Source organism: Syzygium oleosum, unplaced genomic scaffold (genome assembly GCF_021117445.2).
Source record: "Syzygium oleosum isolate NSW1041296 unplaced genomic scaffold, Sole_v2.1 Sole_v2.29, whole genome shotgun sequence".
Taxonomy (NCBI): Eukaryota; Viridiplantae; Streptophyta; class Magnoliopsida; order Myrtales; family Myrtaceae; genus Syzygium; species Syzygium oleosum.
The window spans coordinates 3086567-3114286 of NW_026607513.1; the positions used below are offsets into that span (position 1 = coordinate 3086567).

At 40.2% G+C, this 27720-nt stretch overlaps 2 protein-coding genes and 1 pseudogene across 4 annotated transcripts; 2 read left to right on the forward strand and 1 right to left on the reverse strand.

Moving 5' to 3' along the window:
* The first annotated feature begins 5027 nt into the window (after positions 1 to 5027).
* On the forward strand, positions 5028 to 7464 carry LOC115665379 (ankyrin repeat-containing protein BDA1-like). The gene is made up of 2 exons (XM_030587256.2): positions 5028 to 5672; positions 6715 to 7464. The coding sequence occupies exons 1-2, from the start codon at positions 5049 to 5051 to the stop codon at positions 7456 to 7458; spliced, it is 1368 nt and encodes a 455-aa protein (XP_030443116.2). The 5' UTR covers positions 5028 to 5048; the 3' UTR covers positions 7459 to 7464.
* A 3347-nt stretch (positions 7465 to 10811) lies between these two features.
* On the forward strand, positions 10812 to 27477 carry LOC115667828 (oligopeptide transporter 1-like). Of its 3 annotated transcripts, none has more exons than XM_056303953.1 (7): positions 10812 to 10911; positions 24508 to 24947; positions 25078 to 25175; positions 25261 to 25833; positions 26073 to 26331; positions 26412 to 26594; positions 26717 to 27477. In XM_056303953.1, exons 1-7 carry the CDS (start codon positions 10824 to 10826, stop codon positions 27338 to 27340), a joined length of 2265 nt encoding a protein of 754 aa, XP_056159928.1. In that variant the 5' UTR covers positions 10812 to 10823; the 3' UTR covers positions 27341 to 27477. The 3 variants fall into 3 exon arrangements, with proteins under 3 accessions (XP_056159928.1, XP_056159927.1, XP_056159929.1); XM_056303952.1 differs by lacking the exon at positions 10812 to 10911 and adding an exon at positions 23553 to 23958; XM_056303954.1 differs by lacking the exons at positions 10812 to 10911; positions 25261 to 25833 and adding an exon at positions 23553 to 23958.
* Positions 13468 to 18975, reverse strand: LOC115666819 (oligopeptide transporter 1-like; annotated as a pseudogene).
* Positions 27478 to 27720: the final 243 nt, after the last annotated feature.

A 27720-nucleotide genomic window follows, 5' to 3' on the forward strand; every position in this document is an offset into this window, starting at 1 on the left:
TCGAAAAAGATTTGTGGTCCCCTGAGCAGGCCGGAGCTCCAAAACAAGTCTGAGTTTCCTATTTTCAACCATGTAGACCAACTGTTTGATGAAATGGCTCAATGAGGCCGATTTGGTTTCGATCGCCGGTTGGCGAGTAGATGGTCGGATAATGAGCTGGGTGGCTATGGGGGCTTCGTGGTGGTCCTTAGGGTTGAAAACAAAGCCGGAGCCGACCTGGGTCAATCGGCAAGTGGCCAAATCTTGGTTGGCTAGCGTGGAACAAACCTAACCCGGTTTAGGACCCGGGTCAACGCCTTCGGTCGGATCCGTTGACTATATCCGGCCCAGTTGATTATTATATTAATATTTTATTTTCATTTTTTAAAAAAAATAAAAAAATTATTTTTTTACCGTATTATTATTATTTTACTTTTTTAAAATAATAATAATAATAAATTTTTTATTTCTTTTAAAATTAGGAGATAATTAAAAAAATTAGTATTTTTCAATAATTTCTAAGTTATGTGAAATACTTGATTAGTAATTAGGTTTAAGTCGGATAGGCCTATAGGACTGTACAGTAGTATTTTGCATGTTATTTTTACTACTGTTGTATTATTATTATGCATGCTGTTTTTAATTAGAATATAATCGCATAAATTGTCATATTACGAATGCTGTTGCCTTAGTTAGAATTAGAACCTTAGGGTGCATATCCAATTTGACTGCTAATCTTTAATGATTATGCACCCGCTTGATCACCTCACATGTTAGGAGAAATGTCCCAAAATCAATTTAAATTGCCTGATAAATATTTTCTTAAATGAACAGGGTAAAAAGGTATCGAAAGGGCATTAGTTACCTAACTAATGTAACAAAGTCCCCAAACTCATTTAATCTCTAATTCATAGGAGTAGGGTGATTCTGTCGTCACTTTATTTGGGTGTCTAATTGACATATCCTAAATTGATTAGTGGCGACTTTTAAATACAAACCACTTGCAGGTTAAAAGCCTAAATCACAAGTTACGATATGGTATGGGCTTGGGAGAGCCCGAGTTAAGTTCCAGACCTAGACTTAACACTTACCAGGTGAGACCTTTGAAACGCAGAGGTCGGTCGTGACACAAAATAACTTTCTTGATTGCGTCGGTTGACATCGTATACTCTACCTTAATAGTCAACAAAGCAACATCCAATTGTAACCGCGCTTTCCAACTAATGACCCGTAAAACTGAACACACAACCTGTCAAGGACCTCAGTCTATCCAAGTGACTGGAAAATTTGAATCCACATAAATTGTTATATCCAAATATAATTTGATAAGTTGCATCTTCTCAATAGGTTAATTAGAACATCTATGATGCATCGCACCTATTAGAATAAGTTGTTCTAAAGATTGTACCTTTTGGAATAAAATTCTTCTCGTTTGGTCCCTTGCACTCTTTCACGCGACATAAACATCATTTCACTTCAATAGTCAACTGGGTCAACGATCGATATTTGATCAACCTATTTTCCTCCTCCTTTCTTTTTCTTTCTCCTTCAAAATAAAATCCGTAAACAAACACAGAGTAAGTTATATATAAGCACATGCACACGTAAACAAGCACAGACATACACCACACACAGAGTTGCCATGGCGAAGGAGGCGACAAGTGGTGGTGGCTCGAACCGAGGGCAGAGAGAGAGAGTTGCATGTGATATGGGTTGTATTGTAGGGGTTGTTTCATGAGAGAGAGAGAGCGAGCGCAAGGGGCAGTAACGGGAAGGGAAAAGGAAAGAAAGGAACGACGAAGGAAAAGGAAAAAATAGAAAAGGGACAACAAATTTGAACAGCCAATACCAAATGTAGTAAACAGTATTAACCTCTTTAGAAGATAAATAGATGCTGTGACTTTATCTCACAATTTTGAAGGAATGATCGATTAAATAACAATTCTTAACGTTTTTTCGAACATAAAAGAAGAATAACTTTCACTTTTGAGAATGTGCTCTCTCCAAATTGGGTGTGGACGATTGGTCTTCTTTCTTTTCTTTTGTGTGGTAGGGCAGACAATAGGTTGAACCTTTAATCTATAAATGGAAGATGGTCCAATGAGTGATCTCTGCCGACACATGGATGACTTGAACAGATTTGGATTTCTTTGCACTGTGCCAACGTCATCATAAGAAACACTTTTAACGAGGCTGGAGCCTAACACATTAAAGACATGATCATACGAACATTATATTGATATAATATGATATCTTTGCCTTTGGCCCTTATGTTGTCTTTTGTTGGCTATAATCAATAAAGACTTTATATTGCCGGTAATCAAGATTGAAGATGCTACTAACTAGTCAAGTATGCAAAGTGCTTTTCGTCTCCAAGAATTCTCCTTTCGTCCCGACAAAGAACAGAATAAAGACATGAGGATACAAACGTGATACATGTGATAGCAAATCTAGCACTTTGCTTTTATTCATCGATGACCAATACTTTGATTTTTGGTCTTCTGAGTAGTCATCACAATTTCGACTCATAGAAAACAAAGAGAGACATTTCCTTCTTTTCACAAATGGTGTTTGATCGTCGATATGTATACTTATATAGCTATTAACATATTATTAAGTTACCGACGAGTTTTTGAAAGTACCAATATTTATTTGTACTTTCAAGATTACCAATTATTTTCATAATTAATCAATATTAATATGTATAACTTACCAACATGATAAGGTGCTAACTTTTATTCAAAATTACCAACCTTAATTTAAGTGACTTGCCCATTTTTCTTCCATTAAGTCACCAACTAATTTTAGCTTAACAACTACTGTTTAAGTCACTTGTTCACTTTTATTTGATTGTTTCGAAATTACCAATTGTTGCATTAATTTACCAACATTAATTTGTGCAGTTTACCAACTGATAATGCTTCTAATTATTATATTAAATTACCAACTCTTATTTGAGTCCACTCATCAACGTTTATTTGATTCCACAAAGTTACCAACTGATCCAATAGTTCACAACATTTGTTTCATAACTTATCATTGGGTTAAAGGTTACCAATTCTTACACGAAATTACCAACTTAATTCAAAATTACTGGTTCTCTTAATAACTTACTAACATTTTATTATGGAACTTAAATTATAAACTCTTATATGAACTTATCAACTTTAGTTCAATAAATTATCAATGTTCTTTATTATTATTATTTTTCAAAAATTGCCAACTGTTCCAATAATTTAATGACATTTTTCTAGGATTTTCAAACTGTGTTAAAGTCACTCATACTTATACAAAATTAGCAACTCTTATTTGGGTTCACTCACCAAAGTTTATTTGATTTTTTCAACATTACGAACTATTCCAATAATTTACCAATATTTATTGACGGAGCTAACCAATGGGGGGGTTAAAGTTATCAACACTTTTACAAAGTTACCATCACTTTTAAACCTTACCCGACTTTTTCAAAAGCTTAAGAAATTTATTTGTGAAACTTGAGTTACCAACTCTTATTTGAGTTGTAATAATGTACATTTGATTATTTTCAAATTATTAATTGTTCCAACAATTTACCCGGATTCATTTGCAGAGCTGACAGACGTGTTAAGGTCATCAGCTCGTATACGAATTTATCAATTCTTATTTGAGTCGACTTACCAGTATTCTTTTGATTGTTTCAAGGTATCAACTATTCCTATATTTCAGTCGAATTTACCACCGCCCTCAGCGGCTGCGCTGGCTTCGGGCTCCCCTCTCCTCACGAAGGGTAGGAGTTCGAATCCCAACGCTGGCGTTAGGGATTCTTAAACGTGACGTCATGGTGGTGGGTCCTGCGCTAGCGTCACCCCGGGTTTACCTCCCCGGCTGTCGGCCGTGCGGGGGGTTCCCGGGTTACCAAAAAAAAAACTATTCCTATAATTGACTGACTTCTTTTTTTTAGGAGCTTATCAATTAGTTGTAGTTGGCAAACAAATTGGCGGTTCAAGTAAGTTATCAATATTTAAATGTGAAGCTCGAGTAACCAACTCTAGAACAAAGTTACGATCTTAATTGGGTCAGTTATCATCATTTACGTGGTTGTTTTAAAATTCCAACTAAAAGTTGGCTTTTGATAGTCATAGGATATGATATATTTAAGTTTAAATTACTAACTCCTCCCCAAAGTAAGCTAGTAGCTATGTAAACTAATTTTGCACTACGGTTTTGCAATACATAGTTATAATTCACGAGAGCATTCCTAAAACTTTTGGATTAAAAGCTTTGAGATTAAAAAGCAAGTGAACTATTGTTAGCAGCTATTTGATTTTTGACTATGGAAAGCTCACCTGCCAATTACATTAAAAAGGTGCAAGCGATGAAGAACCCACCAGTGACTTACCAATTTATAAATAAATTGTCAAATTTGTTGTGCATCCACGATTTAAAAGAGCTTTATTTTACGAGTTAATTCGATGCTAAACTCGAAACTCAAAATCTTCATTCAATAAACCGTTACGGTCAAGAGTAGAGAACTCGCCTTCCTATATTGAATCAAATCGAAGAACTGATGCAAGATCTTGAGCTCGAGGAGATAATATTGTTCTTAAGTTTACAAGTGGACTCGTTTTAAATAAAGGAGAAAGCAGGTCTGGTGCATTAACTCCTCAAATCTTCTATTAAATTCTGCAAATTATCTTCTTTAGTTTGGGATTTGCAATAACTAGGCGTGACTGCTTTTCTATTATCTGAGAAAGATTCGATGGGTTGATGGGAAGTGGCACTTTTACTTTTCTTTTTCTTTTTTTCTTTTTTTGGTTTGCTTTACCTTTATTTATTTTGCTTTCAGCTTTATTCGCTCATTATTTTACATGGAGAAATAAAAAAGGGAAATTGACAGGGTAGAGAGAAAAGCACCGTCTAAGATATATTGGGCCCCTATTGGGCCCCACTCACCCCAACGTGGCGTTGGGCCCACCTGTACACTTGTTGACTCATCTAACTAAATTTTCGTTGACCGTGGCACTATATATGATTTTGCCCGATCATCAACGAGCAAAGCCCCTCTGCTCCTACATTTCCCTCCTCAAACAATGGCCACGAGTCTGGCAAAAAAAGAAGAAAGAAAGGTTAGGGACACTCGGCTTGAACAAGCAATAGAACATGACGATGTTGATGAGCTACACAGGTTGATCGTGGAGGAGCGAAAACTCTTAGATCGTGCATCTAAGGACCCCTTCCCAAACACTCCACTACACATTGCGGCGGCCGCTGGGAAAACCGACGTGGCCATGGAGATGGCCATTATGAAACCATCGTTCGCTCGGAAGCTAAATCCGGAGGGTTACAACCCCATGCACTTGGCTTTGAAATTCCAGCATTATGACACCGCGAGGGCACTTAAGACCTTCGACCCCAAGTTGATCCGAGTCCGAGGACGATGCGGTTTCACCCCTTTGCATTATATCGCCGAGAAACAAGGAGAGAATGAGCCGGAGCTCTTGGCCGAATTCCTTTTTGCTTGCAAACCGTCTATCAAAGACTTGACGAGTCGAGGTGAGACTGCGGTTCACATTGCCCTCAAGAACCAAAACGTTGAAGCATTCAAGGTTTTGTTTGGATGGCTTCAACGAGTCAATCTGACACATATCTTGAAATGGAAAGACCACGATGGTAACAACGTCTTGCATATTGCTGTGTCTAATAAGCAACCTAAGGTAATAGTTCATGCCAGCATAGTACATTGATTCCGTGGTTGTTCGTGCTTTTATTGTTCGATCCTTGACTTCGACATAATCTAATCCAAGAAACAATGTAATGATAATGAAACACAAGGTGTTGAAAATACATCGTTTTTAAAAACATTCAGAGAGAGGAGATTATAACGGGATCAACTTGTTTGGTTTCTTTTTAATAGGCCTAACAATTTTTTGGTTGGAGGATAAAGAAGTGATGTAGAGATTACCTTGCCTACAGTTTAATTAGTGGAGAGTAAAGGTATGATTGAAATTGTTTCCTTCGAACCCCTATAAAATTCAGTTGTTAGTGAGCTCAATATCTCTAAGTTATACCTACTAACTTAATTCATCGTTGTCTATTCTTTGTTTTTACTATTGATTAGCAAAATTTCTCTCCTTCTTTCAAAATCAGTCCATCCGAAAATATTGTACTAAACAGAAACTAGTGCAATGAAAGCTAACATGGACAATCCCATACAACCATAAAACAATCACTTTGTGGACGGGAAAATTACTCCCTGACTAGTAGAATGTTATGCACATAGGCTATAAGTATACCTGTCTAAGGTAGTCTTCCTTTTCGACCAAAAAAAAATAAGTAATCTTCCCCTTCATAGCATACACACACAAATTAAAATTGAATTATAAACCTTTCAGTTGATGTGATTAAGTTTTAAACTTTTTTGAATAATTAGTCATTCAAGTCATCACTTATGGGGATTCACCTACATTATAACTCACATGGGCAATTCCTAGCTATCATGTAAATAATTTCATGTGAAATGACTAAATTACGCTTTTTGAAAAGATTCGGGACTCTATTACATTGGTTGAAATGATTTTGTTTGATAAATAAGGTCCAATGAACTTTTTTCATTTGTACATCAGTTGTTGCATCACTAGCATTATTCAAACATATGGCATGAGCTAACTTCGTGCAAAATGGTTAAGCTAGTGACAAAGCAGTGATTCAAATTGAAGGTATGCATACATCATTTTGTTTCCTTTACATTTCTTCCAGATCATCAAGCTTCTGATCAAACACGCGGATGTAAATGCGAAGAACTCTGAGGGTAAGACGGCTTTTGACATCTTTATAGAAAATCCTCGCCACAATCAAAATCTTGAGAAGAGGTTACGCCCTAAAAGATGTTCTAGCCATCCCCCCCTCTCTCTATCACGGTTTTTTAGCATGGAACTAACTGGCCTAGAGAAGTACGAATTTTTCTTTGGCTTTGGAGATGAAACAGCTCGCGACATAATCCTTGTCGTGTCTACCTTAATTGCGACCGCCACTTACCAAGCCGCTCTCAGTCCTCCAGGAGGATACTGGCAGGATTCCTCTTCAAATCCCTCGACCAATTCCACCGCCGCCAGTATTGAAAACTCGCATCAAGCCGGAGACATTATCATGAACGGCTGGAGTCTATATTTCTTCTCGGTCGTCAACAGCATGGCCTTTTTCACCTCCATCGGCGCAATCTGGGCCACCGCTATTCCACTATTGCCTCGCACTAACATGGTTTGCATCGCTATGGTCATTCTCGGCACTGCCTTCTCTTATAGTCTTGTATCCCAATTCCCAAAATCTGAGGCTGTCCCAGCAAATTTGCTAGGGGGATTTTATGTGTCGTTGGTGGTCGCCGGGTTGGTGGTCCCCTTGGTCGTGTGGAGAAACCACGCCAGAATTGTAAACAGAATCGATGCCACAGGGAGACGTGTCGACACTCTCCTAGAGTCGAAAGGTCGACAATGTGAGCGTTGATTACTTTAACTACCTCCTAGAGTCGAAAGGTCGAGAATGTGAGCGTTGATTTCTTTAACTATTTTCGTCGTGTTTGCATGTAATCTATGTGTCTAGTCTTGAGGTTTGCAAGAACTAGATTCTTTTCATTAGTTGAGTGTTGGAGTCATCGATTAAATCCTAAAGACCTTTAATCTTGCTTCAAGTCGGGACTTCAAATAGCTGTTTTCTGCTGCAATGAGATCGAAGAGCGCTTAGTCGAAGCTCGCAAACACAAACACCCAAAGCTTACACGCACATAACTTGTTGAGGGAAATTTCTTAGTTTTTTATACTTCTAGAAAGAGGCAAACCGCGACGATCCAATAAAACACAGCAAATAAGCACGGTTCCAACCTTTTTTTCTTGTCCAGATCTGAAATATTATTCAAATTTTATATGATTATCCATACAATTATGTGACAATATTTATAGATTGTGAAAATTTCACTTAGTTAAGATTAGAAAAATGTCAAAAGTAAAATCTCTCCAAACAAACTCTTATCCATGCTTTTAATTCCATTTGTCAAAATCTTCGGCTTGCACCATGCACCAAGCTGTAGCTGTTTCTGCAACTGTTTAATCAAAGCCAAAAGAATAACAAGATCGAGAAGTTACCGTTGTCAAGCAGTAAATATGACATTGCAACGAAAAAAATGACATGGCCTAAGTATAAAAGTTGCGAATTTTGCGGTTTTTGACGAGTCATATTTGAGTTAAACCTATATTTTTAAATTGACTTATATAACACAGATCAAGCTGAAGATTGTAAATAATTTTCGACATGTATTTGTGTCTTACAAGGTAATATTTTGCACGATATCCAACCCACTAGGCTTATGACACATTAATCGCAGAAGATAACAGCAAGGCCCATTGGGCATTATACTTAAAAGAGAAGTAAAACCGTATTTTGTGGGACCATCATTTATACACTTGACTTTGTACACGGTCGGATCCAATGTTTCATTTGCAAATTTGAAGTGAAATCAATGATCATTTATTTCTCTCTGAAAGTTCATTAAGGGCAAAAAAACAAGAATGGATGGATTCAACGTGTTGACAGTATCCCATGGAGCAAATATTTAGATACCATCCTTGGTGTTTTAGAAATCAGATATCCTCGTTGATTAGTTTATCTCTGGATTTACAAACTCGTATAAGATAAGTCTAACATATGCTTACAATTGAACTGTATGTGTTTAAATATATCTAAAATCATGTCAACACGAGCAATATGTTAACCTGTTCAATAAAACGGGTCTAAAAATGTCATAAATGAGTTGAAACGGTCACGAACGATATGTTTGTTGTTTGTGCATTTTGTTGGGTCGACCTGTTCATGTCCATGGACAAAACTGAGCTCCGACTGAGCACCCATAATCAACTACCTGACAGATAAACCACGTTTACCTCCAAAGTAATGTTGTTTGTTCAATTCAGTTTACTAACTTTTCTTTTATGCCATGAAGTCCCTTAACTATTTGTCCAATCAAATTTTTATTATCACTAACATTGTCAATCCGCCATTGTGTCAGTTTCCATTTGATATAAAATGGGCAATTTTATCGAGACACGAGAAGATGAAGATTATCAGAGAAAATAAAATGGGAAACAATAAAGGTGAACACGGGAGATTTACGTTGTTCAGTTTAAGCGTCGGAATTTACGCTTACGAGAAGAGCCAACAAATTATCTACCATAAAATCGAAGAATCACATAATTGCAGTAACTCACGTTCAAATGTCTCCCGATCCTGTAAATTTACATCCGAAATCCACAAACGTTTAATCTAACGTAAAAACACTCAAGATGGATGTAAATATTATGCACAAAAGACGAGGTGTTCTGATCATATATTCATCTTCTTCTTCGTGCTCTGACTTCGCATGTCAAAGAGATGACAAGGAGCTTTCTATTTATACACGAGAAGAGCCCCCCACCTAAATCAATGATGCGGCTGCGCGTAAGTCTCCACCTTGCTCCTTCGATGAATGTGCGCATGGGTGCTTCACCAACTCTTTCCTTTTGTTGGCTGCAGCTGGAAGGAAGGAAACAAAGGAAAGAAACAAAAGAAGTAAATGAAAGGAATACAAAACAAGCCCACGACTTTCACTTTTGCCAATTCTACGTGCGAAGGAGTTCCCGTGTGAACACAAAAGAGAGAAGCTCGTGGGTTCCCCCTTCATTTGATAACGCGGTTACTGCACGTGGAGGCGGGGAAAATTGTCCCAAAAATTCTAAATCCATTGTACCAAGACCAATTCAGTCCTAAGTTTTTCAACTGATCAATTTAGTCATAAACCTCAATTTAATCACAAACATTTTAATTGTGTCAATTTAGCCCTAAATTTTTTGATGATTTGCTAATTTAGTCATAAATCTTTTGATGATTTGTTTGACGATTTGTCAATGTAGATCTTTCGGCTAAATATCGAAATAATAGGTTTATGACTAAATTGGCAAATCTTTAAAAGGTTTAGGGAGGTTTAAGAGTAAATTGGCAAATTATCAAAATGTTTGGGACTAAATTAACACAATTGAAATATTTATGACTAAATTGACTGCCATATAATAGGTTTAGGATTTGCTGGACAATTATCCCCTTGAAGGGATGAAGTCTTCGTCGGCTATCTAAGCAATCAGAAAGAAAGTTCCCCTTCTATGGCCAAGAAATAAATGTAAATCACCCACGACACCCATCACAGCAAATCCCATGTGCATAAACATTTCATATAGTCAGCCATGTGGCCTACGTAAAATTTTTTAGATCGGGTATTGCTCAATGACTTAAACTGGAGACATAATTTAACACTATAATTAGGGAAAAAAAGAATAGAAAAGGAGAATGCTATTTGTTCGTAAGATGTTGAGGTCTAATGCAATTATTTCATAGGGGGAAGGAACTTGCCAAAAGCAGGAATTGGTCACAAATCTACCCTCGTGGACTTTCGTAGAACCATTCCTTAACTACATCATGAAGACCGAAGGGGCTGAAAAAACCAAGGAAAGGTTCATTTACGAATATGAAAACATTTAAAGACATTAATGGACACATAGAATATTGTACTGTGCATGATCGAGATTGCAAAAGAAAAGTAATAAACTCATACTGTTTATGATACGATAGGGAATGACAGGGATGGGGATATTAATGAACCACATGGAAGAAGAACAAGCTTCTGATGCAAAATTGAAATAACCCCATCAAAACTAGTGGATGTGGGTGTTAAGCCGCATGCTTAACCCACATGCTTCCTGCTGGCAGATGCTATAAGAGACTCTTATTTTTACGGAGTGTTAAGCCGTTCTTCTTTAGAAAATAATACCAATTCTTACAGATCAAGAATGGAGCAAACGTACGATGACTCTGGAGTTTCACCATCTTATCAGCCAGAGAAGCTTGAACCTGATAGTCACAAGCTCGAAAATTCTGGTAAATTATTCTTTCATTAGTGAACTTTTGATATTGGGTTTTCGAGATAAAGCAACTTGTTTTGATTGTATGATGTTTGTTAAAATATGTTGTTGGATTTTCTTTTTAAACTCTGCTGAATAAAGGTGTCTGATCTGTATATGAATATCACAGTGAGTTTTAACCGCAACACTGAATGTGGAAGTGCAATTCAACTGTTAACTTGGTTAATTCAATAACTTTTGCTGCGAGTCAGTCCTGGAAGTTTAAATTTTGGAGAAACCGCCCTGTTTAGAACTCAACTTACTATTTGCTTCTGCATCTGTTGAAACATGACCAAGCGTCTGAGTCAGTGTGCGTGTTAACATTATGAGGAAAACTCTATGTCTCAGAACCGGTTGTAACAAGCAGTTTCAAAGGTAATTGGGTTCGTTCGTTCTGTTTGATGAATGGCATTAGCATTATACCATAACCCATCTTTCATTGGAACTTTCATAAACTATTGTCGAGTTGCTTTCAACAATCATTCACTAGTGGATGATGAATTATATGCAGATGAAGTAAATGATTCACCAATCGAGGAAGTGAGATTGACCGTTTCAATTAAGGACGATCCAACCTTGCCCTGCTTGACATTTCGAAAATGGTTTCTGGGAATCACCGCATGCGCAGCTCTGTCATTTTTAAACCAGTTCTTCAGCTTCTGGCAAAACCCGCTCTCTTTGACGTTTGTTACCACTCAGATTGCGGTACTTCCTCCGGGAAAATTTATGGCGGCGGTTCTACCGGAGAAAGCCGTTCGCGTCCCAGGGACTAAATGGTCTTTCTCATTGAATCGAGGACCCTTCAACTTGAAGGAACATGTCCTCATAACCATATTCGCCAATGCGGGCTCAAGCGGCGTGTACGCCATCAACATCATCACCATTGTCATGGCCTTTTATCACCGTCATATTCATCCTCTAGAAGCCATGCTGCTGACACTAACTACACGGGTATACTCATTAGTAATTTGACAATCATTAGTGTTGATGTTTTCTTACCCTGTCTGCAAGCTACTGTGATTATTGACCTTCCATGCTGGAACAAAAATGTACGAAAAATTGCAGATGCTTGGATATGGATGGGCGGGGATATTCCGGAAATTCCTTGTTGATTCGCCATACATGTGGTGGCCAGTGAACCTGGTTCAGGTCTCTCTCTTCAGGTATACCTAGAAGACGGCTTTATTTTCTTCTTTCTCTACAGTTACTTCTTTCGTTGTCAAGAGTCGACTTTCGTTGGACTTTTAGGGCACTGCATGAGGAGGAGGTCAGGCCCAAAAGAGCATTGACGAGGCTGCAGTTCTTCCTTGTAGTCCTCGTATCGAGTTTCGCATACTATGTTGTTCCAAACTATCTGTTCCCTATCCTTTGTATGTTGGATATGGAAGGACTCAGTCACAGCGCAAATAATTGGCTCCGGACGTAGTGGTCTCGGTATTGGCTCCTTTGCCCTGGATTGGGCTACTGTTGCTGCCTTCAATGGATCTCCGTTAGCCTACCCAAGGTTTGCAATTATAAACATAATTGTCGGTTTCTTCCTCACAGTCTACGTGTTAATCCCTATTGCCTACTGGTCCAACGCATTCGAAGCCAAGCGGTTCCCCATTATCTCATCGCACATGTTTGATGCTAACGGACAAGAATACAACGTCGCATTAGTCCTGAATGGGACAAACTTCGAATTCAATCAGCAAGGATATGATGACTACAGTAAAGTTCACCTGAGTATCTTCTTCGCTTTTATTTATGGATTGAGCTTTGCGACCTTGGCAACTACGGTATCTCATGTCGCTCTCTTCCATGGCAGGTGAATGCTTTTAACTCTTTGTACTGGTCACTGAGTATCACTAGATGGATAGAGAACTACCTCTATTCTTTACATTATTCACTGCAAAATAAATCACCAAATTCTACAAAGCTGTTGCGAGTAAAAACAGAATAGCTTTTAGAAATTGGTGATAAAAACCATGTGGCTTACAAAATTGGTGGCACACACACTTGCGGAGCAGTGAGGATGAATCATCTCAAAAGCGGATTCTAACATTCCATTTACAGGATTATTTGGCAAACAAGGGCAGCTTTTAAAGATAAGTTCGATGACGTGCATACTAGACTGATGAAGAAGAACTATGATGCTGTCCCGCAATGGTGGTTCTATTCACTGATCTCGATAATGACCGGACTCGCCGTGGCTGCTTGTGAAGGATTTGGCGGGCAGCTTCAACTTCCGTTCTGGGGAGTTATCCTAGCAATCGGTATAGTTGTATTCTTCATGTTGCCAATTGGAGTGATCACGGCTACCACAAACCAGGTATAGTCAATAAAATCGTTTCTGATCTTCTATGAAAATCTCCTCTTGCTATTGATGAGACATTGCCTTCCGTGTTTAGCAACCCGGATTGAATGTCATCACGGAGCTGATAATCGGTTACCTGTATCCTGGAAGGCCTCTGGCGAATGTGGCATTCAAGACATATGGTTATATAAGCATGGGGCAGGCGATAACTTTTCTTTCAGACTTTAAGTTGGGCCATTACATGAAAATCCCACCAAAGTCCATGTTCATTGTTGCGATTTTCATGTAATGGCCCAACTTAAAGTCTGAAAGAAAAGTTATCGCCTGCCCCATGCTTATATAACCATATGTCTTGAATGCCACATTCGCCAGAGGCCTTCCAGGATACAGGTAACCGATTATCAGCTCCGTGATGACATTCAATCCGGGTTGCTGAACACGAAAGGCAATGTCTCATCAATAGCAAGAGGAGATTTTCATAGAAGATCAGAAACGATTTTATTGACTATACCTGGTTTGTGGTAGCCGTGATCACTCCAATTGGCAACATGAAGAATACAGCTATACCGATTGCTAGGATAGCTCCCCAGAACGGAAGTTGAAGCTGCCCGCCAAATCCTTCACAAGCAGCCATGGCGAGTCCGGTCATTATCAGGATCAGTGAATAGAACCACCATTGCGGGACAGCATCATAGTTCTTCTTCATCAGTCTAGTATGCACGTCATCGAACTTATCTTTAAAAGCTGCCCTTGTTTGTTGCCAAATAATCCTGTAAATGGAATGTTAGAATCCGCTTTTGAGATGATTCATCCTCACTGCTCCGCAAGTTTGTGTGCCACCAATTTTGTAAGCCACATGGCTTTTATCGATCCAATTTCTAAAAGCTATTCACGTTGTACATGCATGCTTTGTAGAATTTGGTGATTTATTTTATGTGTGAATAACGTAAAGAATAGAGGTAGTTCTCTATCCATCTAGTGATACTCAGTAACCAGTACAAAGAGTTAAAAGCATTCACCTGCCATGGAAGAGAGCGACATGAGATACCGTAGCTGCCAAGGTCACAAAGCTCAATCCATAAATAAAAGCGAAGAAGATACTCATGTGAACTTTATTGTAATCATCATATCCTTGCCGATTGAATTCGAAGTTTGTCCCATTCAGGACTAATGCGACGTTGTATTCTTGTCCATTAGCATAAAAAATGTGCGATGAGATAATGGGGAAGCGCTTGGCTTCGAATGCATTGGTCCAGTAGTCGATAGGGATTAACACGTAGACTGTGAGGAAGAAACCGACAATTATGTTTATAATTGCAAATCTTGGGTAGGCTAACGAAGATCCATTGAAGGCAGCAACAGTAGCCCAATCCAGGGCAAAGGAGCCAATACTGAGACCACTACGTCCGAGCCAATTATTTGCGCTGTGGATCGAGTCCTTCCATATCCAACATACAAAGGATAGGGAATGATAGTTTGGAACAACATAGTATGCGAAACTCGATACGAGGCTACAAGGAAGAACTGCAGCCTCGTCAATGCTCTTTTGGGCCTAACCTCCTCCTCATGCAGTGCCCTAAAAGTCCAACGAAAATCGACTCTTGACAACGAAAGAAGTAACTGCAGAGAAAGAAGAAAATAAAGCCGTCTTTGAGGCATACCTAAAGAGAGAGACCTGAACCAGGTTTGCTGGCCATCACATGTATGGTGAATCAACAAGGAATTTCTGGAAAATCCCCGCCCACCCATATCCAAGCATCTGCAGTTTTTCGTACTTTTTGTTCCATCATGGAGGGTCAATAATCACAGTAGCTTGTAGACAGGGCAAGAAAACATCAACACTAATGATTGTCAAAGCCCAGGCCAAGAGTGATTACTAATGAATATACCTGTGTAGTTAGTGTCAGAAGCATTTGCTGAAGGATGAATATGACAGTGATAAAAGGCCATGACAATGGTGATGATGTAGATGGCGTATATGCTGCTCGAGCCCGCATTGGCGAATATGGTTATTAGGACATGTTCCTTCAAGTTGAAGGGCCCTGGATTCAATGAGAAAGACCATTTAGTCCCTGGGACACAAACCGCTTTCTTCGGTAGAACTGCCGCCATAAATTTTCCCAGAGGAAGTACGGCAATCTGAGCAGATACCGGCGTCAAAGAGAGCGAGTTTTGGCGGAAGCCGAAGAACTGATTTAAAAAAGACAGAGCTGCACATGCGGTGATTCCTAGGAACCATGTTCGAAATGTCAAGCAGGGCAAGGTCGGATCGTCCTTAATCGAAACGGTCAATCTCACTTCCTCGATTGGAGAATCATTTACTTCATCTGCAGATAATTCATCATCCACTAGTGAATGATTGTTGAAAGCAACTCGACAATAGTTTATGAAAGTTCCAATGAAAGATGGGTTATGGAATAATGCTCATGCCATTCATCAAACAGAAGGAACGAACCCCATCACCTTTGAAACTGCTTGTTACAACCGGTTCTGAGACATAGAGTTTTCCTCATTTATCAAAGGCCATTATGTTAACACTCAGACGCCCACTTCTTTGTCCTCACCTAGGTTTCTCTCTAGCCCCAGGACATTAAGTCAGTCTGAAATCGCGTCCATTGTCAGTTGTATCCTCCCGAGTTGTTGCTCTAGGTTCTTGTAGTTCACCTAGGGATTGGTTCTTTCGTAACTGCTGCGCAACTTCTCCTTTATGTAGGAGCTATTCAAGTTTTAATTGTATTTGCGGTGCTCTACATGAATTGTTCAGAATGTTACACAGATTTGAATCTTTGGACTATTAGAGATGGGATTAAAAAATAAAGGAAATGACACGGCCATCCAAAAAAGAAGGCACCCTCAAACATGAATCAATATTAAACTATTATCGAAATATATATCCAATAAAACAAGGAATTAGTTACAAAAAGATATTTCTAAATTCCACAAAAAGAAACAAAATATGTTTATATTTCTAAACATATCTAACTAAACCTTACATATACCCATCTCACACTTAAATACAACTATCTCAACCCATACTCCCTGCTAATAACCCTCTCGCTCTACTTGCCACTAGCCATACTAATTACAGTCCACTAAGTAGTACAGATCTCTTTAAGCAGATAGAACACCCACTATGCAAATTTATAAGCAATACCAAAACTCAATAATCTAAACTCATAACATAATTTACGTATCATATCAAATAAAGTTATTTCATGTCAATAGAGCTTTATACGTATCAAAAATAAGCATTTAAATCAACAATATTGAATAATACATCAATGGTCTATTCCATCAATCAATTCATGCTCAATATCTAATCATGGTTACAACATAACGCTTGGTGACAATGTGCCCTAACAAGGTGTCCACATATTGTCAGCTGGTAGCTTGGCACAAAAGGATATCCTAAAACTATTATGCATCTCCAAAAGTCCATATTCGTGTTCACAATGATAATGAGCATCAAACTATCATATTTTAATAATCCAAAAAATCAATCCAAAATCCATAGCATAAATCAGAATACATTTCATAAACCTAAACATATACTCTTTCACAACTTAGTTCATCAGTTAGAATACCATTTTTAAAGCATTTCTCAAATCATTTCGTAAACCAGATTTGCAAAGTAATAGATATAACCTTTCAATTCAGTCCTAAACCTATTGCATTTGTGCCAATTCAGTCCTAAACCTTTCAATTTGGCCAATTCAGTCCTAAACCTTTTGCAAACCAGCCAATTCAGTCCTTTTGGCCGGCCGGCCTGACGTGGCACCGGCCGGCGTCCACGTGGCAATATTTTAATATTTTTTTATTATTATTTTCGAATTTTTTTTTCTTTTCCTTCTCCCCCTTGGCCAGTCCGGCCAGGGGGGAGGCTCGCCGGCGATGGCCCAGCTCCGGCGAGGCGAGCTGGGCCCTCGCCGCCGCTGGGCGAGGGCGGAGCTCGCCCAGTGGCGGCAAGGCGAAGCTCGCCACCGCCATGGCGAGCTCCGCCTCGCCGGATCGGGCGAGGGCGGAGCTCGCCCGGCTAAGGCGAGCTCCGCCTCGCCCAGATCCGGCGGCGGAGCTCACCCAGCCATGGCGAGCTCCGCCTCGCCCGAGATCCGGGCGAGGCGGAGTTCGCCCGGCCAAGGCGAGCTCCGCCTCGCCCGGATCTGGCGGCGGAGCTCGCCATGGGTGGGCGAGCTCCGCCTCGCCGGATCGGGGCGAGGCGAAGCTCGCCCATCCATGGCGAGCTGGGCCCTCGTCGCTCGCCCGGCTCGCCATGGGCCGGGCGAGCTCCGTCCCGCCCGGCCCGGCGGCGAGGCCCGGCTCGCCTCGCCGGGCCGGGCCCTCGCCGACGGCTCCCCCTAGCCGGGCGGTGGGGAGGAGAAGGAAAAGAAAAAAGAAAAAAGAAAAAAATTCGAAAAAAATATTAAAATATTGCCACGTGGACGCCGGCCGGCGCCACGTCAGCGCCGGCCAGTCAAAAAGACTGAATTGGCTGGTTTGCAAAAAGTTTAGGACTGAATTGGCCAAATTGAAAGGTTTATGACTGAATTGGCACAAATGCAATAGGTTGAGGACTGAATTGGTAATTTTCCCCTTGGCACAAAAGGATATCCTAAAACTATTATGCATCTCCAAAAGTCCATATTCGTGTTCACAATGATAATGAGCATCAAACTATCATATTTTAATAATCCAAAAAATCAATCCAAAATCCATAGCATAAATCATAATACATTTCATAAACCTAAACATATACTCTTTCACAACTTAGTTCATCAGTTAGAATACCATTTTTAAAGCATTTCTCAAATCATTTTGTAAACTAGATTTGCAAAGTAATAGAGTAATTATTCAAAATCAAGTAGATTTGCAAAGTAATAGAATTGTAAACTCACAGTCCTATCAAATGAGTGAGAAACAATATCAAAATCAAGTAAAATGCTACCTCAGCTACAAATCGACTAAACTAAGCTTGATCCTTGAAAATTTGCCTCCCACAGGCCAATAAAACGCTTGCCCAAAGTAATTATTCAAAGCTATTCACTATGCGGAGCTTACACGCGAAACTTTAAAAATTCATTCTGATCAACCGCAACTTGGAATAGACCCATGGATCCACAACTTCCTAAACTATCATTTTCATATAATTCCACGGCTTAACAACTACTAAATCTGACTCCGCAATTCAGAATTCACATAAGCCCGAATTTATGCCCTAAATTCGAAAATTACTCTGATTAGATGAACAAATAACTTGAATCATTACCTGACGTTGTGAATTGGAGTTAATCCGGCTTGTCGAGATGTCGGAGGCATGTATGTGCAAATTTATAAATTTAGACGTTATAGCTTACTATTTTGTAACTCATAACATATTGAATCCCTATCACTTTCAAGTCATGAATCTATAAATTCAAGGAAGAGATATGCACCACTCACCTAAAAATGCCTTAACATCAAACAATAAAGATTGTTCGAGACGACGAACTCGCAATCCTATCAAATAAGCGAGAAACAATATCAAAATCAAGTAAAACGCTAACTCAACTACAAATTGACTATACTAAGCTTGATCATTGACAAATTGCCTCCTACAAGCCAACAAAACTGTGGCCCAAAGTAATTATTCAAACCTATTCCCTATGGGGCGCTTGCAAGCGAAACTTCAAAAAATTCGTTTCGATCAAACAGTAATTTGGAATGGAATTTCGTCAAACCCTGTGGCTCGACAACTCTTTGAACTATCATTTTCATACAATTCCATAGCTCAACAACTCCTAAATCGGACTCCGCAATTCAGAATTCACATAAGTCTGAATTTACGCTTTAACTTCGAAAATTACTTTGATTAGATGAACAAATAGCTTGAATCGTTACTAGACATTGCGAATTGGAGTTAATCCGGCTTGTCGAGTCATCAGAGACATGTACGCGCAAATTTTCTCTCTCCTGTCTGCAGTTCCCTTAAGGCTAGATTAGATGGGCTTTGGGCTGGGTTTTGCTAGGCCCATAAATTACAGAGAGAGAGAGAGAGAGAGAGAGAGAGAGAGAGAGAGTAATGTTTGATAAGCTGCAAATGGACGCAATGGTGGTCTTGATGGTGGTTTTGTTGCTTGTTACGGGGTAAGAGGCGAGGTGAGGGGTTGAAAGCACACATGCACAATAAACACACGGGGGAGGGGGGAGTGCTAAATTAGGTTGAGCTTTTCTTTATTGTGTGATCGAACGTGCATCTACTTTACATGTGATCACACACAAATGAAAAATTTGACTATCTTAGGACCTTTCCTCTCGTGTCAATTTCGTTGTGTCTACTCGGTTTAACCTGTTATAATAATTAAAAATTAAATCACACATTCATTGAACAATTTTAGCTTTTAGAACTGTTGGCAATGATATCACCCAAATCTCACATGGTATTAAAGCAAGAGAGAAAGTGCACTGTTTAGAACTCAACTTACTATTTATCCGGTGAGGTTGTGCCTCGCCCAGACCCTGGCAGCCCTTGCTAGAGGCCGCAAATTTATCCAGTGAGACAGTGCCTCACCACCACAATGAAAAAACAGAAAAAAAGGAAGGAAAAGAAAGAGAAAATAATAATAATAATTTCATAAAAATTTTAAAAAAATTTTAAAATTGTTTACGTCAGCAACAACGGCACCACATTAATAATTTCTAGCCATAATTGACCAGATGGATTGAATTAGCATAAATACAAAAGGTTTAGAACTTAATTAGCAAAAAAATTAGGACTTTTCTATAATTTTCCCAACTCTAGATTTATCCATGCTTTTAATTCCAGTTGTCAAAATCTTCGGCTTGCACCATGCACCAAGCGGCAGGGGTCAAACCAATCGGCTTTCTCTCAAAATGTAGCTGTTTCCGCAACTGTTTCTGCACCTGTTTAATCAAAGCCAAACGAATAACAAGATTGATAAGTTACTATTGTCAAGCGGTATATTTGACATTGCAACAAAAAAAAAATGACATGGCCTGAGTCTAAAAGTTGCACAATTTTGCGGTAAATGATGAGTCGTATTTGAGTTCAACCTATATATTTTAAATTGACTTATATAACACAGATCAAGCTAAAGATTGTAAATTATTTTCGGCATGTATTTGTGTCTTACAAGGTAATATTTTGCACGAGATCGAACCTACTAGGCTTATGACACATCCATCGTGGAAGACAACAGCAAGGCCCATTGGGCATTGTACTTAAAGAGAAGTAAAACCATATTTTGTGGGACCATCATTTATAAACTTGACTTTGTACACGGTCGGATCCAATGTTTCATGTGCAAATTTGAAGTGAAATCAATGATAATTATTTCTCTCTGCAAGTTCATTAAGGGAAAAAAACAAGAATGAATGGATCCAATGTGTTGATAGTATCCCATGGAGCAAAAATTTAGATACCATCCTTGGTGTTTTAGAAATTAGATGTCCTAGTTGATTAGTTTATCTATTATATTCAAAACTCTAATAAGATAGGTCTAACATATGCTTACAATTGAACTATTATTGACCCTACTAGGAATTGACAAACATATATTCAAGTGTTTATTATGTAGAAATGTGTTTGAACGTATATTGACGTGTTTAAATATATCTAAAATCGTGTCAACGCAAGTAATATGTTAACCTATTCAATGAAACGGGTCTGAGAATATCATAAATGGGTTGAAAGGGTTACGAACGATATGTTTGTTGTTTTTGTATTTGGTTGGGTTGACCTGTTCATGTCCATGGACAAAACTGAGCTCCGATTGAGCACCCATAATCAACTACATGACATATAAACAGCGTTTACCTTGAAAGTAATGTTGTTTGTTCAATCTAGTTTTATAATTTTTCTTTTATGCAATGAAGTCCCTTAACTGGCACATTTGTGGGCCCAATTCCCTAAAAAACCTCTAACTTTACCCTTTGTCCCAATTATATCCCAAACTTTTTTTTGTCTTATAAAAAACCTCAAACTTTTACTTTTGTCCCAAATCTACCCAATTCACTTTTCGTCCAATTTTTTAATATTATTTTTTATTTTTTCGAATTTTTTTTATTTTTCTTTTCTTTTCTTTTTCCTTTCCTTTTCTTTTTTTTGTTTCACCTTCGGCCGGTCGCGCCGGCCCGGCTGACGGCTCAGGCGGGGGCGGGGTCGAGGCTCGGCCTCGGGCGTTGGGCGAGGCCGAGCCTCGCCGTGGTAGCGAGCTCGGTCCCGCCGGCATTGGGCGAGGCCAAGCCTCGCCAGGTGGCTGAGTGAGGCTCGGCCTCGCCGTTCTTTGGCGAGCCGACCTCGCCGTCGCCGCGTGGGGCCGACCTCGCCAGCCACGGCGAGGCTCGGCGAGCTGCTCGCGCTATTGGCGAGGTCGGCCTCGCCCGGCGGCGGCGTGGCCGAGTTCTCGCCCGGATCCGGCGAGGCTCGGCCCTCCGCGCTGGCGAGGCCGAGCCTCGCCGGCTATTGGCGAGGTCGGCCCCGCCGGCAACCGGTGAGGTCGGCCTCGCCCGGCAAAGAACGGCGAGGCCGAGCCTCGCCTCGACCATCAGCGAGGTCGGCCCCGCCGCTATTGGCGAGGTTGGCCTCACGGCCATTGGCGAGGTCGGCCCTCGCCCGGCAGCACGGGGCCAAGCCTCGCCCGGCCGGCGGGGCCGACCTCGCCGGCCCCCGCCTCTGGCCGGTCGCCGGTCCGGCGACCGGCCAGAAGGTGAAACAAAAAAAAAAGAAAAGGAAAGGAAAAAGAAAAGAAAAGAAAAAATAAAAAATAATTCGAAAAAATAAAAAATAATATTAAAAAATTAGACGAAAAGTGAATTGGGTAGATTTGGGACAAAAGTAAAAGTTTGAGGTTTTTTATAAGATAAAAAAAAGTTTGGGATATAATTGGGATAAAGGGTAAAGTTGGGGGTTTTTTAGGGAATTGGGCCCACATTTGTGCAATCAAATTTTTATTATCAATAACATCGTCAATATGTCGTTGTCTCAGTTTCCATTTGATATAAAACGGGCAATTATATCGGGACACTAGAAAATGAAAATTATCAGAGAAAATAAAATGAGGAACAGTAAAGATGAACACGAGAGGTTTACGTGGTTCGGTCCAAGTGTCGGAATTTACGCCCACGAGGAAGGCCAACAAATAATCCACTGTAAAATTGGAGAATCACAGAGTTGCAATAGCTCACGCTCAAGTGTTTTCCAACCTTATAATTTACATCCGAAATCCACAATGTTTAATCTAACCTAGAACACTCAAGATGGAGGTAAATATTACTCACAAAAGACATGGTGTTCAGAGCACCTATTCATCTTCTTCTTCGTGCTCTCACTTCGCTTGTCGAAGAGCTGACAAGGAGCTTTCTATTTATACACGACGAGAGCCCCCCACTTAAATCAATGATGCGACTGCGGTAAGTCTCCATCATGCTCCTTCGATTAATGTGCGCATGGGATCTTCAGTTACTCTTTCCTTTTGTCGGCTGCGGCTGGAAGGAAGGAAACAAACGAAAGAAACGAAAGAAGTAAATGAAAGGATACAAAACAAGCCCACCACTTTTACTTTGCCAATTCAACTTGCGGAGTTTCCCTGTGAGGCTAAAAGAGAGAAGCTTGTGGGTTCCATCCTTCATTTAATATCGTGGCTACAACACACGTGAAGTCAGAAAGAAAGTTCCCCTTGTGTGGCTGAGAAATAAGTGTAAACCCCGCGCGACACCGATCGCAACAAATTCCATGTGTATAAACATTTCATATAGTCGGCGATGTGGACTACGTGAATAGTTTTAGATCGGGTATTGTTTGATTGCTTAAACTCAAGACGTAATTTAACACTATCGTTGGGGAAAAAGAATAGAAAGGGAGAATGCTATTTGTTCGCAAGATAACGAGGTCTAATGCAATCTTGTTCGTGTCGTCCATCCCAAGCAATTCATAGGGGGAAGGAACTTGCCAAAAGCAGGAATTGGTGACAAATCTACTCTCTTGGACTTTCGTAAAACTATTCAAATTGACTTAAGTACAACTACACCATGAAAACCAAAGGGGCCGCAAAAACCAAAGAAAGGTTCATCTACGGATGAAAACATTGAAAGACATGGATGGACACATAGAATATTGTACTGTGCATGATTGAGATTGCAAAAGAAAAGCAATAAACTTATGCTGTTTATAATACGACAGGGAAAGACAGGGATGGGGATATTTATGAACACATCGAAGTACACACAGCTTGTGATGCAAAATTGAAATAACCCCATCAAAACTAGTGGATGTGGGTGTGGCCACTCAGAAATTTTGTCTTTAAACTTCACGTGACTTGTTGACTTCCAAAAGAGGAACCTTTGCAGATTCTTCTCAAATCCCATTTTAGAGAGGTCCCAAAAGAGTAAGATCACCAACGTTCTCTCCTTGGGCTGTACTCTGAGTCTGAGAGTGATCCATCATGAGCAGCTGTGTGTAGTAGGGAGGACTGAAAATAAAAGCCTAACTCCACCCGACTTATCATGCGAAGATGACAAACTTAAGCGTACCTTAACCCATATGCTTCCTGCCGGCAGATGCTATAAGGGTCTGATTTTTACGGAGTATTTACGGAGTGTTAAGCCCTTCTTCTTTAGAAAGCGATACCAATTCTTACAGATCAAGAATGGAGCAACCGTATGATGACTCTGGAGTTCCACTCTCTTATCAGCCCGAGAAGCTTGAACCTTATAATCACAACCTCGAAAATTCTGGTGAAAGAATCTTTCTTTAGTGAACTTTTGCTATTGGCTTTCGAGATACAGCAACCTCTTTTGATTTTATGATGTTTGCGTTAAAATATGTTGTTAGAGTTTTCTTTTTGCACTCTGCTGAATAAAGGTGTCTGATCTCTATATGAATATCACAGTGATTTTAACCGCAACACCGAATGTGGAAGTGCAATTCAACTGTTAACTTGGTTAATTGTATAAATTTTGCTGCGAGTCAGTCTTGGAAGTTTAAATTTTGGAGAAACCGCCCTGTTTAGAACTCAACTTAGTATTTGCTTCTGCATCTGTTGAAACATGACCAAGCGTCTGAGTCAGTGTGCGTGTTAACATAATGGCCTTTAATAAATGAGGAAAACTCTATGTCTCAGAACCGGTTGTAACAAGCAGTTTCAAAGGTGATGGGGTTCGTTCCTTCTGTTTGATGAATGGCATGAGCATTATTCCATAACCGATCTTTCGTTGGAACTTTCACAAACTATTGTCGAGTTGCTTTCAACAATCATTCACTAGTGGATGATGAATTATCTGCAGATGAAGTAAATGATTCTCCAATCGAGGAAGTGAGATTGACAGTTTCAATTAAGGACGATCCGACCTTGCCCTGCTTGACATTTCGAACATGGTTCCTGGGAATCACTGCATGCGCAGCTCTATCTTTTTTAAATCAGTTCTTCAGCTTCCGGCAAAACTCGCTCTCTTTGACGTCGGTTTCAGCTCAGATTGCGGTACTTCCTCTGGGAAAATTTATGGCAGCGGTTCTACCAAAGAAAGCGGTTCGCATCCCAGGGACTAAATGGTCCTTCTCATTGAATCCAGGGCCCTTCAACTTGAAGGAACATGTCCTCATAACCATATTTGCCAATGCGGGCTCGAACGGTGTGTATGCCATCAACATCGTCACCATTGTCATGGCCTTTTATCACCGTCATATTCATCCTCTAGCAGCCATGCTGCTAACACTAACTACACAGGTATATTCATTAGTAATCACTCTTGGCTTGGGCTTTGACAATCATTAGTGTTGATGTTTTCTTGCCCTGTCTACAAGCTACTGCGATTATTGACCTTCCATGATGGAACAAAATGTACGAAAAACTGCAGATGCTTGGATATGGGTGGGCGGGGATTTTCCGGAAATTCCTTGTTGATTCACCATACATGTGGTGGCCAGCAAACCTGGTTCAGGTCTCTCTCTTCAGGTATGCCTCAAAGACGGCTTTATTTTCTTCTTTCTCTGCAGTTACTTCTTTCGTTGTCAAGAGTCGACTTTCATTGGACTGTTAGGGCACTGCATGAGGAGGAGGTCAGGCCCAAAAGAGCATTGACGAGGCTGCAGTTCTTCCTTGTAGTCCTCGTATCGAGTTTTGCATACTATGTTGTTCCAAACTATCTGTTTCCGTCCATAACTGCCCTATCCTTTGTTTGTTGGATATGGACGGACTCGGTCACAGCGCAAATAATCGGCTCTGGACGTAGTGGTCTCGGTATTGGCTCCTTTGCCCTAGATTGGGCTACTGTTGCTGCCTTCAATGGGTCTCCGTTAGCCTACCCAGGGTTTGCAATTATAAACATAATCGTCGGTTTCTTCCTCACAGTCTACGTGTTAATCCGTATTGCCTACTGGACTAATGCATTCGAAGCCAAGCGGTTCCCCATTATCTCACCGCACATTTTTGATTCGAACGGACAAGAATACAACGTTGGATTAGTCCTGAATGAGACAAACTTCGAATTCAATCGGCAAGGATATGATGATTACAATAAAGTTCACATGAGTATCTTCTTCGCTTTTATTTATGGATTGAGCTTTGCGACCTTGGCAGCTACGGTATCTCATGTTGCTCTCTTCCATGGCAGGTGAATGCTTTTAAATCTTCATTGAGTATCACTAGATGGATAGAGAACTACCTCTATTCTCTCTGTTATTCACGTGCAAAATAAATCAACAAATTCTACAAAACTGTTGCAATAAAACAGAATAGCTTTTAGAAATTGACTGATAAAAACCATGTGGCTTACAAAATTGGTGGCACACAAACTTGCGGAGCAGTGAGAATGAATCATGTCAAAAGCAGATTCTAACATTCCATTTACAGGATTATTTGGCAACAAACAAAGGCAACTTTTCGAGATAAGTTCGATGACGTGCATACTAGACTGATGAAGAAGAACTATGATGCTGTCCCACAATGGTGGTTCTATTCACTGTCGCTGATAATGATCGGACTCGCCATGGTTGCTTGTGAAGGATTTGGTGGACAGCTTCAACTTCCGTTCTGGGGAGTCATGCTAGCAATTGGTATAGTTCTATTCTTCATGTTGCCGATTGGAGTAATCACGGCCACCACAAACCAGGTATAGTCAATATAAGTCGCTTTCAATCTTCTATGTAAATCTCCTCTTGCTATTGATGAGACGTCGCCTTTGATGATCAGCAACCTGGTTTGAATGTCATCTCAGAGCTAATAATTGGTTACCTGTATCCTGGAAGGCCTCTGGCGAATGTTGTATTCAAGACATATGGTTATGTAAGCCTAGTGCAGGCGATAACTTTTCTTTCAGACTTTAAGTTGGGCCATTACATGAAAATCCCACCAAAGTCCATGTTCATTGTTCAGGTAAATTCCGAGTGTCAATATTTACCACTTCCATGTCTCATCTTATGTTTAGTACTGTTGTCAGATAATTACACACATTCAAGTAGTAGGTACTAACATTGACTTATTTCTCCTGAATGAAGCTGGTGGGAACGGTAGTTGCATCTTCGGTCTACTTTGGCACGGCCTGGTGGCTCCTCACATCTATGGATCACTTGTGCCATCCGTCCAAATTGCCTGTGGGAAGCCAGTGGACGTGCCCTGGGTACAATGTATTTTACAATGCCTCCATCATTTGGGGTGTGGTCGGACCACTCAGGATGTTTGGCCGCCTAGGGCTATATGTCAAGATGAACTATTTCTTTCTCATCGGACTTCTCGCTCCAGTCCCGGTCTGGATCCTCTCTCGAATGTTTCCTGAGAAGAAATGGGTAAGGCTCATCAATATGCCTATCATCATAAGTGGCGCGGGGAACATGCTACAAGCCACGGTAGTGAACTACATATGTTGGATAACCATCGGAGTTTTCTTCAACATATATGTGTACAGGAGGTACCAAAGTTGGTGGGCAAGGCACAACTACATTTTGTCTTCTGGTCTTGATGCTGGTGTCGCCTTCATGGCCATTCTTTGCTATTTCACATTGCAGATTAGGGACATTAATGGAATGAGGTGGTGGGGCCTGGAATTGGATGATCACTGCCCTCTCGCTAGTTGTCCTACTGCTCCGGGCATTCAGGTTAAAGATTGCCCCATTTTTCATTGATCGGAGGACATCCCAAGTTCTTCGCTGATATGCAATGTCAAGTGGAAAAATATCTGTACTACTCACTACACGCTCATTTTTCTAGAGATACTTATACTGTTTAGTCTTCATGTGGAATTGAAGAAAATGAAATAGAACTTGTGGTGTGGATATGTCACGCCCCGAACCCCAACGAGCTCGCGGCATCCCCTGCTCCGGTCGAAATGATGCGACGTCCCAGGAACGTCGCCGACCCAACCCAAACATCAGAGCCACATGCGGAAGCGAATAATAAAACCCCGGACAAATAATGACGACAACGGGGTAGAACAACAGAACAATCCAGCAACCACATATTCATACAACACCAAATATACAAATATCATATTACAGACATAAAT